Source organism: Canis lupus, chromosome 3, assembly GCF_048164855.1.
Source record: "Canis lupus baileyi chromosome 3, mCanLup2.hap1, whole genome shotgun sequence".
Classification (NCBI taxonomy): Eukaryota; Metazoa; Chordata; class Mammalia; order Carnivora; family Canidae; genus Canis; species Canis lupus.
In genome coordinates this window covers 29129971-29143576 of record NC_132840.1, presented here as the reverse complement: position 1 = coordinate 29143576, position 13606 = coordinate 29129971, and the positions used below count along the sequence as shown (strand labels likewise).

The 13606-nt window shown below is 55.4% G+C and overlaps 1 protein-coding gene across 15 annotated transcripts in view; it reads right to left on the bottom strand.

The window, feature by feature from the left end:
• The window catches only part of NPHP4 (nephrocystin 4), a 129984-nt gene that overhangs the window by 10099 nt on the left and 106279 nt on the right, over positions 1 to 13606 (bottom strand). For 7 of the 15 annotated variants that reach the window (XM_072819907.1, XM_072819910.1, XM_072819908.1 and 4 more), the window contains 10 exons: positions 12479 to 12705; positions 12107 to 12293; positions 11220 to 11303; positions 7804 to 7960; positions 7153 to 7241; positions 6533 to 6618; positions 5260 to 5431; positions 4452 to 4631; positions 4079 to 4222; positions 2955 to 3516 (listed from right to left, as the gene is read on the bottom strand). In XM_072819907.1, coding sequence (XP_072676008.1) covers positions 3376 to 3516; positions 4079 to 4222; positions 4452 to 4631; positions 5260 to 5431; positions 6533 to 6618; positions 7153 to 7241; positions 7804 to 7960; positions 11220 to 11303; positions 12107 to 12293; positions 12479 to 12705 — 1467 coding nt within the window. In that variant the 3' untranslated portion in view covers positions 2955 to 3375. The other 8 variants (XM_072819909.1, XM_072819913.1, XM_072819911.1 and 5 more) reach the window with 5 other exon arrangements.

Below are 13606 nucleotides of genomic sequence, written 5' to 3'. Positions count from 1 at the left end.
AATGAACAATGGAGTCAGTGATGAATAAGTGAATGAGCATAGTTGCTCTGGCCAATTGCATCTGTCTCACTGCTTCCTGCTGCTATGGCCAACTCCCAGGGCTCCAGTGAACCAGTCACCCATGGGCTAGCCCGGGTGTGTCCAGGAGGGGCACCCGCCACCCAGCACCCTCCTGTCGTGCCACCATTCCTGCCTCCACACAGCAGGGTCCCGAGGGACACCAGTGTGGCATGACGGTACGTTTCACAGGCATAGTCAGGATGACTTGGCCAGGTTTCCGTGGTGCCCCAGCAGGGCACCCAGCACAGAAGGGCCCCCGTGACCCAGCACAGTCTGTCTCACAGCCGAGACATGGGATAAGGAAGGTCTTGCGGCCCCACCGGGTGCAAGGACAAAACAGGCTCCCTGTGGATCTGCCTCCCTCAGAAAAGGGGCCACCCGGTGACTTCCCAGTTCTCAGAAGCATCCAGAATGGGAGGAGATGGGAGGGGAAGGTCCCAGGCACCCTTCCCAACGGGTGTCCTTGCCCCCTCCTTTCCGTCCCACTGCGTCTCAGCCAGGACGGGGACCAACACAGCAACTCCTTGGGGAGGACATTCTGGCCAGGGCTCAACAATGCAGCAGGTGTGAGAGCATAGTCGGGGGGCGGGGCGGTCTTAGCTCAGCCCGGCCCAGCCTATGAAGCCAGTCACAGAAAGCAGGGAGCCTACGTCCTAAAACCCTAGCCCCCAGGCAGACAGACCCAAATCCTGCCCTTCCACCAGGAGCCACACAGCATAGGCACCGAGGGGCACAGGAAGGGCATGGCCACACACAACAGGGAGCGAGGGGTCCTCAGGGACAGCTGGTCTCCCTAAGGAGCACCAAATGCACCCACAATCCACAGGGTATGCAGACCTTCCAGGAGCACCACAGAGGACTACCTCCTTCTCTGCTCTCTTGAGAAGCTAGCCCACATCTATCACCATAGCATCAGCTGCCCCCAGGGAGGTCACCCTTGCCGCCCGCCCCCCATAGCTGCTCCCTTCATGTCTGCCCTCCCTGGCCCCATGATTGCAGCGCTGGGCTGCTTCTGTAGCAGGGGGCTCTAGACTTCCCACCAGCCACCACCCCGAAGCCGAGCAGGCCCTCCGACTCCTCCTGCCTCTCTCACCTGATTCTCCTGTGGCCGAGGCCCTCTGCCCCACCCCTGGCACAGACCCTGCATCGGGCCAGCCATCGATCCCCCAGCATGTGCGCCTGGCTGAGGTTTTCTACAAGAGGAGGAGAAAGTGGTCCCAATCACCCTCCCCAGTGAGGGAGCAGGAGAGAAATGGAATGTAACAGTTTCATAATCATATCCATAAACATTAAAGTCATCTAGTAGGATAAAACCCCAGCACTCTGCCAGCACATCTCCCTACCTGTCACAGGCGGCAGCAAGTCTGAAAATACTTAATTAGAGCCGCGTGGCCTCGCAGAAACAGCAGAAGACCGATGAAGCAAGGCCAACAGAGCATGCCATCTCCCCCCGTGCACCTTGATGGGCAAGAGGAACACAAGGGACGGGATGGATGAGCCACTAGATGGTGGTGGTTGAGTGACAAGACCTTGTGACCCCCACATGGAGCTCAGAGGGTGACACTACAGAGGCCTGGAGGGGTCCCCACAGTCTTGCAGCTGGTGCCCTTGTTCTGGCTACCAGTGCTTGGACCGGCATAGGGTGTGGGCCCAACTCTTGCCCTGTGTATGCAGACTCAGAGGCCGCCCTTTAAGAAAATACAAGGTGAGGCCTCCAAACAACAGCATAGATGAACTTTGGTACGTTGTCACATGGCACAAAGACCCATAAATACACGTGAAGAACTTTCCCCAGAATCTCTCCTCCACGCCATTCTGTGGAGCACACCCTAGTGCAGGGCTAGGGACCCGCACACAGGCAGAAGCCATGGGGAACAGGTTGGCTCCAGCACGGATGTACTCTTCAACCCCACCGACAGGACCGAGGTCTAAGTCAGGGGCACCTCTCATCTACATGGCAGCTGGCCACTGGGCTGCCTCACTGCCTCACTGACCATCTCTCCGGGGCCTGCTCAGTTGTGTCTGAGCACATCCGAGCCCTGGGTCTTGCTCCTAACTGCAGGAAGCCTCCTCAGTTCATGGTGCCAGGGGACACCCCTCCAACCCACCGCAGGCTTGCTTCCACAGCAGTTTCAGCTACTCATCTGCACACTGGGATGGCTGGCCACCACTCTGCTACCTTCTCATCACCTCAGAATTAGGAACAGCCTGGCTCACCACCCACCAGTGTTCAGGCACCGCGCTCCCTTCTTATCCGAGTCTGCAATGAACTAACAGTGAAGTTTTTGCTGTAAAACCTCACAATACTCTGCCTCTGGTCCACGCTCCATCCTCCATCCCGGTCCTCTGTCTCCAAGAGTGCTACCAGGCCTCTTCTCAGCTTCTCCACCAACAGCTGTGGCCAAGGTTAAACATCCCCCCAAACCTGTTCCCATTTGCTCAGTCGTAATAACACCCTGATACGGCAGTTCCCAGACCTCTTGGAGCTAGGCGCAGCCATGTGACTGGGTTCTGGCCAATGGGATTCTGGTGGACAAAAGGCCTCTGCCCAGGGTGTCCCCATCCTAATCCCTGGAAGCTGTGAATGAGTGACAAGGGGACTCTGCAGGTGGGATTAAGGTAAGGACCTTGAGATGGAGCAGTGACCCTGGATTTTCCAGGTGGGACCAATGTAATTACAAGGGTCCTTTCGGGGGAGGGCAGAACCAACGGGAGCCATGACAATAGAGGGCAGGCACCTCACCCGCCTCGGACGGCCCATGCCGAGTCTCCGGGAGGCCACCCCACCGTCCCTCAGCCATGCTGTCCTCCAAGGAAACCCGGGCTTATGCCTGGTTATGTCAGAGCATCTGACAAGGGTGAAAACAACAGAGAACGCTCAAGAAAACCATCAATAGAGAAAACAGGTAAAAGTTTAGTATTTCATACGTAACTTAAAAAAAGATATGAAAGGACACCAATATAAAATATTGCATAGCAAATAATGTTTGTACAAAATCCAGTAAGAATACATAATTTTATCACTTAAGATGATTCATAAAATATATATTCCTAAAAAGTAAATCAACATGTCATAGACAGTGACAACAGCCAGAGTGCAGCAGAAGAAACGAGCCTCGTACCCTGAGGACGCCCGCGGGGCTCGTGGCACAGCTGGTGACGGCAGCGCTTACTTGGGCAGGAGGACTGGGCAGGGGCACGGCGCGCACACCACCCTCGGCCATGCTCACCAGCAGCCCCAGCAGGTCATCGAGGGGACAAAAGGCTACAGAGCCCCCAGGACAGGAAGCCCCACCAGCACCTCCGGCTGCTCTTTTACTGGTACACGACCTTGACGCAGAAGGCTTCTTCATTTTTGTCTTCGTGGTCATTGATGTAAATCAGAATCTCCTCCTCCCCGGGGCTCTGCCGAGGTGCGAACCACAGGCCGATGGTGTAGGTCTCTCCTCCCCCAATCTGGAAGCAAGCATCAGATCCTAGCCCTACTGCAGCCCTGCTCTCCATGCCAGCATGGTCAACACATGCAAACCCAGGCTGACAGAGCAGGGTAAACCGAGGCTCTGGCCCCCACTGCTGCCAGGCACCTGAGGTTCTGAACACAACCTCCCCGTGTTACAGGACACCACTGCTCTGCCCACGCTCTCTGCCAGGGGAGATTCACAGCTGAAGAAACACCTTCCAATGACAGACAGACTGCCATCTGCTGTACTGTCGTTAAAATACTTGCAACAGAGAAAAGGCTAACATGCAGGACACTTGCGAATAAAATCGCTGATAAACTGCAGGGTAAATTGGCCACCAGAAGCCCTGTGACAGTGCCCAGATGTGGGGGCCCTAGCCGCATGGGCAGAACTGCTGAGAGAGGGGTGGCCGCCCCTACTCCCAGTACCACCGGTGCAGATCAGCACTGCCCCCTCCCGGGGCTCTGGAGACCCCTGTGCCTCGGGGCCCCTGGGACATGCCGAGGCTGGGTGTCCCACATGCAGTGCGCACACCCTGTACGCAGCGCTTCCCGCACCTGGAAGGAGTCCTCTCTGAACTGCAGCAGGTCAGGGTGGTCGCTGTACAGGTGATAGGTCCTCTGGGAGGGGTAAGGGTTGGTGTAGGTGATCCGCTTGTTGGCGCCTCTGCCTTTCCCTGCAGCCAGTGTGATCTCGAAAGCCTGTGTGGGCAGGGGTGTCAGCCTTCCTCAGCCTGCTCTGCACGTACAGCCCGACCTATGTCTCCATAGACATGACAAGACACCCGCCGAGGGGGCTCACTGTACAGGAGCAACCCCCGCCCCCACCCCCAGGCCATAGACTGCGGAGGAGACTCGGTCACAGGACCAGGAGACAGCGAGGTGACACAGCACCCATACCACACACGACCCAGCAGGTTCCCCTCCAGACCTTGGAGATGAGAGGCGGGCGGCAGGAGAGGCACACGAGCCATGAGGCCACCAGCTGGTGGTAGTCCACGTCGACCAGGTTGAGGTGGATGAACCGGCTCCCTGCCCTGCGGGGCCTCACACCGACATGCAGGTCCTGCACCCCATGTGGTGGCAGCACGAACACACCTTTGGGGTCAGTCTTTCAAAACAACAGCAGAGAGGCGGGTCAGTATGCAGTCCCTCATGCTGTGCAGAGGGGTTCCCTGAACACCTGCAGCCAGTGCACGAGAATCCCAAGGGACCTCAGCTATTCAGAGGCAGGGGGCACATGGCCTGCAGGAAGTCAGAAGGGGACCGAGTGACAATGCCAGGTCTGAAGCCAGACGCAGCCACACAGTCAGGGTTGCAGTGCATCTCAGTCCGCATCACCACCCGCATGGGCAAGTGCCCCTCCATGTGGCAACAGTCCCCTTAGCACCAGAGCTGCCTCAGCAGAGGGAAATCTTAACAGGCTCCAGCTGTAAGCTTCAGCAAGGAGTCTGCATTGCCCTCATTACCCAGACGCATAGTTGTGGCTAAATTAATTCCAAAATTCTATTAATATTTACCTTCCAATAATTCTAAAAATTGGCCTATAGGGTTTATATGTCACTCATTCCATGATGGCAGATCCAATAAAAGGCAGTTTGAATGAAGACTCTGCCAAGAGTCTTAAAGGAGCTGTGAGCCGATCCTCAGCCCCACACTGGCTGCAGCCAGTCTCCACACCGTCCGTGCCCCAGGTGGGGTGAGGATGGGGAGAGGCCAGAGAACACCCAGCGACCTACCTTCAGCTCCTGAGGGTGTGAGGTGAAAGCCTGCACTCTCCTAACCGTCTGTGTCCCTCGAAGGACAAGGGATAGGCGTGTCCGCTGGCCTGTGACACAGGAGACGTCCACACGCTGCAAGGAGTGGAGGTAGACCTGCCATATTTGGATGGGTGTCGCCAGCCAACGATCCCTGTGTAGGACAGAAACCGTGATCAATGGTGGTGAGGACAGCAGCACTGACCAGGAAGAGGCCAAGAAGGTGGCCAGGACAACTGGGGCAGGCTGGAGCCCAGCTGCCATCATCCCTGCAGCCACCTTCCCCACTCTGAAGGCCCACTGTGACTTTGCACCACAACACCCTGTGTGAGTGGTAATGTGGGCTTCTACCAGCAACAAAACAGTCCCAAACCAGGTGGTCTGGGACAAAGCCTGTGGAAAGAGTGCCGTGGAAGAGTATGTGGGTTCAGAGGCCACCCAGACCTGAGCTCACAGGCCCCGTCCTAGCTGCCTGGTGCTGGAGGCCACTGGCCCTTCCCTGGAAATGGGGCTCGATAACCCTGCCCCTCGGGCTTCTCCACACGGCCAGAGACCAGAACCGAGCATGGCTACACCTGCCCCAATCCCAGATGTCCTATTCAGAAGCCCCCAGCCTACCCCAGTTTTAAAAGATCCTCAAGGGGGACACCTGGGTGGCTCAGCAGTTGAGTGTGTGCCTTTGGCTCAGGGAGTGATCCCAGGGCCCTGGGATCAAGTTCCACATCAGTCTCCCTGCAGGGAGCCTGCTTCTCCCTCTGCCTATGTCTCTGTCCCTCTGTGTATCTCTCATGAATAAATAAATAAAATCTTTAAAAAAAAAAAAAAAAAGAAGATCCTCAAGGGACTGGAAGAGGAGACTTCCCAGAACAAGGTAAAGGAACAGGGTTATTTCAACTGAGTGGGAGAGGCAAGAAGGCGATGTGATCACCATCTCAGGCACGGAGGATGAAGACTGCCACCCTCCCTGTCCCCTGAACGGAGCCAGGCACTGCTCTGGGGCAGACGCCACCCCAAGTTCCTTTCCTTGGTGGGCTCTCCATGCCTCTGCAAGCCGCGGGGCCACTCTGATCCGATGGCGTCCTTTGTGAGGCCCCTGCCAGCCAGCCGTGGAGTCTCACCTCCCGTGGCTGAAGGCCCCACAACAATGTGCCCCATCAGGAACTCAGCATGAGCCCAGGCGGCCTCTGGGATGCTGTGGCTGCCTCCCAGTCCCGCCCACCCTCCAGACCTCCCAGGTTTGGGCTCACAGACTCACGCGTAAACGGCGACAAAGAAGTCTCTGCTCTCTGGGCTTGGACCGCTGGCCACCTTCAGGAACACGTCCCGAGGCTCCCTGGGGCCCTGGCGGACATGGGCGCCCTGAGAACACCACCTGCCTCCCCCCCAAGCCCCTGGCAGGTGAAAGCGGGCAGGAACTGGCTCCCTCCCTCCCAACAGGTGTTGCATTTTCAGTATTAGGCAGAATTCGTTTTTTTCTTCACTGCAAAAAAGAAAATCATTAACTTCTTGATTTCATATTGAGTTCAATAATTATATTCTGCAGGAGATTTTATCCAGTTTCCTAACCAGTCATAACATAATTATTGCCTTTATTCTTTACACAATGGCAATTAATAAGTGGCTTAATTACCACTCACTTTATTCACTTTGCTTCATGCCTTTTTTTTTTTTTCATTTGAATTCAGGTAATCCAAGAACTGATCTGCCAGCAGAAAAGATGAAAACTCATGCATAAAGCTCCCACAAGGATGTCAAAATAGCCCCTTAGCACCTTAGAAAGACACCACTTAACTCAAAAGCCGCCGTGAAGAGGCCTCAGGAGGCCAGGGGCTCAGATGACCAGGCACTGACTGGGAGACGCTCGGCAGAACTTACCACATTCTGGGTCTCGCAGATGACGTTGGGGTCGCTACATCGGACATAGACTGGGGGCTCCTCACCAGGTCTTCCCACGGGAGCACCTGCTGCAGGGAATATCATAGCAAACGTCTTCTGGACAGGCCCGGGCCACATGATGTTGCTGGCCCATCACAGGTACCCCACAGACACCAGAAGACAGCAATGCCACCCTTCCTACTGTCCCGCCCACGTGGGCACTGGCACTCCCGCCCTAAGCCACACCCGCAGGCACTTATCCGAAGAGAGTGACCAAAAGTAAAGAGGGGGGGGGGCTATGGTGCAGGGCGCCAGACACGGGGACGCTGCTGCACTCTAAAGCACCAGACCAGAAGCAGACAAGTGACGCGGCAGCAGAAGGCGCGAGCGCACTCCAGGCACAGCCCTCGGGGCCGTGGGCTTTAGGAAGTGGGATTAGCCAGCCAAGGGCATACCCTCGCATCTCAGAGGACGCGAAAAGGTCACCATTTCAAACCATAAGGGCAGGTGGCAGACTTTACAGATGGGTCACAGGTTGGGATAAGAGCATCACAGGAGAATGTGATGATGCCACTTGTCACCCTGAGGGAAAAACCTTTAGCCATCTGTGGAACCTGCAAAATGCCAGCCGCAGGGACAGATGGGACCTGCCTGGAAGCGTGTGCCAGGGAGGCAGGCGGATGGCCTTCTTCAGGAAGGTGAGCTCTGGGTGGTAGAAGCGGAAAACCTGGTCCACCACATGGGGCTGGGTCTCCACGGTTAGGCAAAGCACGGCGATGGGCTTACCGCCACTCCCCCGGAACAAGACCTGCCAGGAGAGCAGAGGTTGCCAGCATCAGGGCTGGCACGTGGGCTCATGAAGAGCTGCCTGCACCAAGCCAGCATCCACAGGGCCCAGTCCCCCCACCCCCCGCACCGTGACGTGGGAAGCACAGGTGTTGTCAGAAATGGTGGGCTGAATCTGCAGCAGCAGGTCCCCACAGAGGGGATGGCACCCAGCACAGGGACTGCATGTGGACATGTTCCCGTGACACACATGCCTCAAATGTGTCAGCGCTCAATTTGACAGCCCCAATGTCAAATACTCCTTCAGCCACCGACCCATCTCCCAACATGCCTGCCATGTGCATGCTGGGAAGCTGCCCAGAGGGTCTGACGTTAACCTCTCCAAGTCCTCATGGGTGGTAGTGGAGCACAAGCTCTTTAATTCTGAACCTAAACAAGAAAGGCTAGAGATACAAACTTCCTTTCTAAAAAAAAAAAAAAAAAGTTACTGGGACACCTGAGTGGCTCAGTCAGTTAAGCATCCAACTCTTGGTTTCAACTCAGGGTCATGAGATGGAGCCCCACGGCGGGCTCTGCACTCAGCAAGGAGTCTGCTTGAGATTCTCTCTGCCCCTGCAGCCCTCCCAAGTGCATGCACATGCATGCTCTCTCTCTCCTCCGCCCCTTTCTCTCTCTCTCTCTCTCAAAAATAAAAAATCCTTTTAAAAGAAAAAAGAAAGAGAGAAAGGGAAAGAACGGGTATCTCCCTCTGGCCCTGAGCCCTCCAGGCCCTGCATGAGGCCAGGCATGCAGCCTGACACCCAAGGCAACCTTCCCACAGCAACAGAACCCGGTCTGCAAACCTTCCACACGGGTAAGACGTTCTTCTGCTCTGGTACGTTTTATTGTGAAACCTTTCAGATGTACATATGTAAAAAGCTCTATGTATAAGAGCATGTTTAAGTCATAAATCATAACAGGACAGCCAGCAGGAGCCCAAATCCCCACTTGGGATGAACCCACCATCCACACTGTTGAGCTCTGGGTGCCCCACCAGCCCCCCACCAAGGAAGCCACCCTTCAAGATTCTGTGGGCCTGGTCCCATCTTTTCTTGGCTGTCTTCCCACCTTTGGATTTCACGCAAGGTCACACTTCACCTGAAAGGTCTTCCCCCATCACATGTGCTCCCTTGGCTGGGAGAGAAGCTCCCACAAACACACCCACCACCCCATCATCTGTGCCTTGACACTGGCCACATTTGCACCGCTAGTCTGAGACTTCGGGTCTAACAGGAGCACGTGTGTGTTCAGCTGCTATGCCCACTGCAGACCAGGCTTCTGCCCCACCCCACCCACCTGCTCTCACGGCTGGGCACCCCCTCAGTCCACATGTCTGCTCCCCCTGGCCACTCCTGGAAGTGCAGGGAAGAGCCAGGCTTGGGAGGACAAGGACTCTCTGGTCAGCCTCACCCAGTGACCCGCCCCGGTCCAGCAGTCCCTCCCAAGTGGGGCTTGGGTCCTGGGGCTTATTTCCCACACTACAGACCCAGCACCAACAGGTGACACCCTCCTTCAGATGGAGTCTTGGGCTCAACCGAGTCCTCTAGCACAAGAAGGGGCAGACAGCCACTTCCTGACATTTCCACCACCTTAAAAGCTTGGGAGTGCTGGTTTTACCCTTCCAGTGACCTGGTTAGCACGTTAGCAGTTAACCTAGGTATCAGTGTCAGAGAGCGGGCAGGTCTAGCGTCCAATGCCTGTCACAGGAGAAGCAGCAAACCTGAAACCACGTGTTCATAATGAGACTCCAAAAACATGACCTCCTCTGGAGGTTGCTAGGGTATAGTTTATTATCTTGAAAACTGATAAATAAAATCAAAGAATCCAACATTGTGATGCCTGGGTGGCTCCGCAGTTGAGCATCTGCCTTTCACTCAGGTCGTGATCCCAGTCCCAGGATCAAGTTCCACATCGGGCTCCTTGCATCTCCCTCTGCCTATGTCTCTGCCTCTCTCTGTGTCTCTCATGAATAAATAAAATCTTAAAAAAAAAAAAAAAGAATCCAACATCTATCCTGACTTTCTGATATAACATATATTTCAGGGCAACCAAACTGCTGGTGGGGAAATTCTCATTCATTGCCAAATCACAGCTAACAAGTACAGAAAGAATGAAAATAGTTGAATGTCCCCATTTCCCAGGGTGAAAATGAGCACAGGCAATGAACCCGAGGTAGACCACAAACACGGGGAGCCAGGGTCAGTGGACCCCAACTCACACACACCAAACATGAGAAGTGAGCAGTGGGGACACCAGGAGATTCAGAAGGCCTGCTGCTGACCAGGGCAGGGACAGCGGCATGTACTAGGCTGAAAGTCCTCATCGGCCAGGGACACATCCTGGGGTCATTATGGGTGAACTCATGAGCTCTCTGGGGTTTGCCTTCAGACTCCAGATCCATATATGGCAAATGTACCAGGCTCTCAGATTCCACTGATAGCCCTACATAGAGAGCGGACCTACTCCTTGACCAAGGCAAAGCTGTGCCTCTACAGTAAGTGAAATACAGCAGGTTCCACTAGAGATGGGGCCGTGGGCACAAGCTGACACCACCGTGATGTGGGAACACAGGCCTGCAATTGGGAACCGTTTCTTATCTGGGACCCACTAATAAAACCCATTCTCAGGGGGCAGGGACAAGGCAAAGTCTTGTTGCTTTTGTTTTTACTTTCAAACTACTTCACAAAGGCATTTGTCTACCCAAAAAAGAGCTTCAGAAATTCCTAAAAACAAGTGTCCTAAGCTCTCCCTCAGGATATCCTAAAGGCAGGCTGCAGGTGTGTGTGCAAACATGCCCTCCCTCCCAGGCAGTAATGAAGGTTTCCAGAAGTAACTGCACGCCACTCCCACTGGTGCTATGGGATGTGGGATGTGGTGGACGGGGTCAGAGGGCTAGTCTAGCCCCCTGTGTGGTGGCCACGTGCTGGGACAGCTGTCCTCCCAGGGCCATGGGGCAGGCACGCAGACCACCAAAGGCTACAAGGCGGCCAGTGGCTGGGGATAGGCTTCCATGCAGGACACCCACCCAGAGGCCATACCAACATCGCCTGAAGCAGTCACTGCCCTATCAGGACATGAAAAGTCCACCCTGGTAGGAGGTGCAATAAAGGACAGAGGGTCAGGTCCTAGGGGCCTGAGGAACAACAGAAGGCAGGAATGCTTCACCGGGTCTGCTCAGAGGACACCTGGCTCTCAGGCAAAACCCCAGGAGTGTCTGGGATCAGAGATCTCCTACCCCTTACCTTGGCATGCTTAGTGGGCATTGCACTGGATTTCTGGGGCAATCCGGTATCCGTGTCCTTCTCAGATCCGAGCTCAGCAGAGGGCTGTGAGAAACCAATCGGTCATGAGATGGGAGTCCGAGGGTGATGGCCACTACCTGCAGGACATCTCTTTGTAGGAACAGCTGCCACCAGGGCAGAGGGCTCCCGTGCGCCGTCTCATGGGTTCTCACTGGGTGGCTGTCTGGGTGACCACTGTCATGAACCAGACTCACAGCCCCAAAGAGGGAACAGGGGTGGCCATGAACTATGAAGGCTCACTGGACATGTAACTGGCTCTGCCTGAAGTCAAAGACCTGACGTCTTCACTGTCTTTACGATCTCTTATCCCAAAAGTGCATCTAAAGAGCCTGTTGAGGATTCTGTGTGTCTCTGAGAGCTCCTCAAGCCCGTTTAAGTGACAACCATCCTACAGAACTGACTCCAAAAGCTCAGGATGAAATGCATGCCCTGCACCCTTACCCACCCATCCCACCAGTCACACGGGCATGTACCACTCACACCCATCACTGGAAACCTCCACGCCTGCATTTCCAGCAGAGGAGCAAATGCTACAGAAGACGTGGGCACACAGCATTAACTAGTGAACACAAAATGCAGCAAAGTTTCAACCCATCATCTCTTCTAACGTAAGGGAGAGGTCCTATACCCAGAGCACTCAGAGGAGACAGTCCAGCCTTTCCTGAAGCCCAATGCATAGGGGCTGGGAGAGCAGGTGACCTGCTGAAGGCTAACGGGTCTGAGCAGCACAGGGGGACACATGGAAATGCCCCACTATTATTTAGCCAAATGGGATTTGCCCACGTGCCTGACAAGTCCATCTGGCATTGGAAGAATGGCCTCCCCACCTGCGCCAGGGCCAGTTGCCCTACAGAGAAGGTCTGGTATTTGAAGGGGATGTGAGCGGTCTCTCGTGGGCGCAGGAAGATCTGCGGGGCAAGGCTGCCCCGCAGATGGAACATGTCCTCCTCCACCGGCGTGTGCAGCTTGGCCGCGTCTTTGAAGTATCTCCACTCCTGACTGTCCTGGATGATGCTAGATAGCAGGGGAGACACAGCACTCCCAGTGAGTCCTCCGCCCGCCCACTCAGAGCTGGCACCTAGGACCAGGGGTGAAAGCCAGGACCAGTGGGACCCCTTCAGGGATGAGAGCAGCCCGGCTTTCAGGGAGAACCTGTAGACACCCCCAGGGACCCTGTCGGGGCTGCCACTCAAGCCTACCTGAGCTCAGGATTGTCCACCTCAATGGTCACTGTGTGCTGTGTGTTGTGGGGGTTCCTAAGGGCAAACTCGAAGAACTCGGCAGTGCCCAGTGTGACGTGGATTGTGTGCATCGTGGTGATGGCCAGGCTCAGCGCACTGGTGATGCTCTCTGCCTTCGTACGCTCCCGATAGGCAGCAATGACCTGCAGGTCACGTGCGTGCTGTGCGCGGATATTCTGCTGAATCTGTGGGACACAAATGCCAAACCAGGCCACCATCATGGGGCTGGCTCTCCTTCTCAAGGGCTGTTTGGCCACCTCCCCCACTCCCATGCTGAATACCAAATTTCTTCTGGAATCACCACCTCCTCCTTCCCCAGACACCCGGGTTGGATGGGATTGGCCCATCCTCAGGTCCAGAGGACAGTAAACGGGTCTACACGGCACTCCTGGCTCCAATCAGCCCTGCAGTGGTCTTCCCTGTAGAAGGTGGCATCTGCCCTGCAGGCTCCCAAGAGACTACAACCACCCATGAGGCCACCTCTTCCCATGCCTCAAGGCTGGCATCAGCATGATGGGGAATTAGAAGCAAAGGTTTCTAACAAAAGGGGGGGAAATGACCTCAAAGCTACTAAGACTAGTTATGTGCTCATTGGCCAGGTCCCCAGTGTGGCGCCGGGAGCCCCGTCTGTGAGCAGGCGCCTGTGTAACCTGAGCCAGGCCACGGTCCAGACAGCTGGCACGCTGCCTTAGGGGGCTCAGCCACAGCTCAGCCTGCGGTCCTTCATCCACCTCCTTCCTCCATGCCCTGATTCACTGGGCTTGGCCAACACAAAGTGTTCTAGAGGCTGGAGACTGGCTTAGGTTTCCTGTGTGACTTACACTGAAAGGTGAGGTCCTTGGAGGCTGCCCTGATCTAGGACCTAGGAGGGGATGCCCCGTGCTGGGGAATGAGCCAGGCCCCGTGCTAAGACCCTCTGAACCCTGAGGAGGCCCAGACATCAGCAGGCAGAGGATGTCTGAATGTCTCTGGACTTCAACTCAAGAAGTAAGGATCCAATATGGTTTCTGACTTAAATCACTTTGGATATTGACTTCCAACATCCAAAACTTTGGCCTTCCCCTAGCAAGAGAGTTGAGGCCAAGT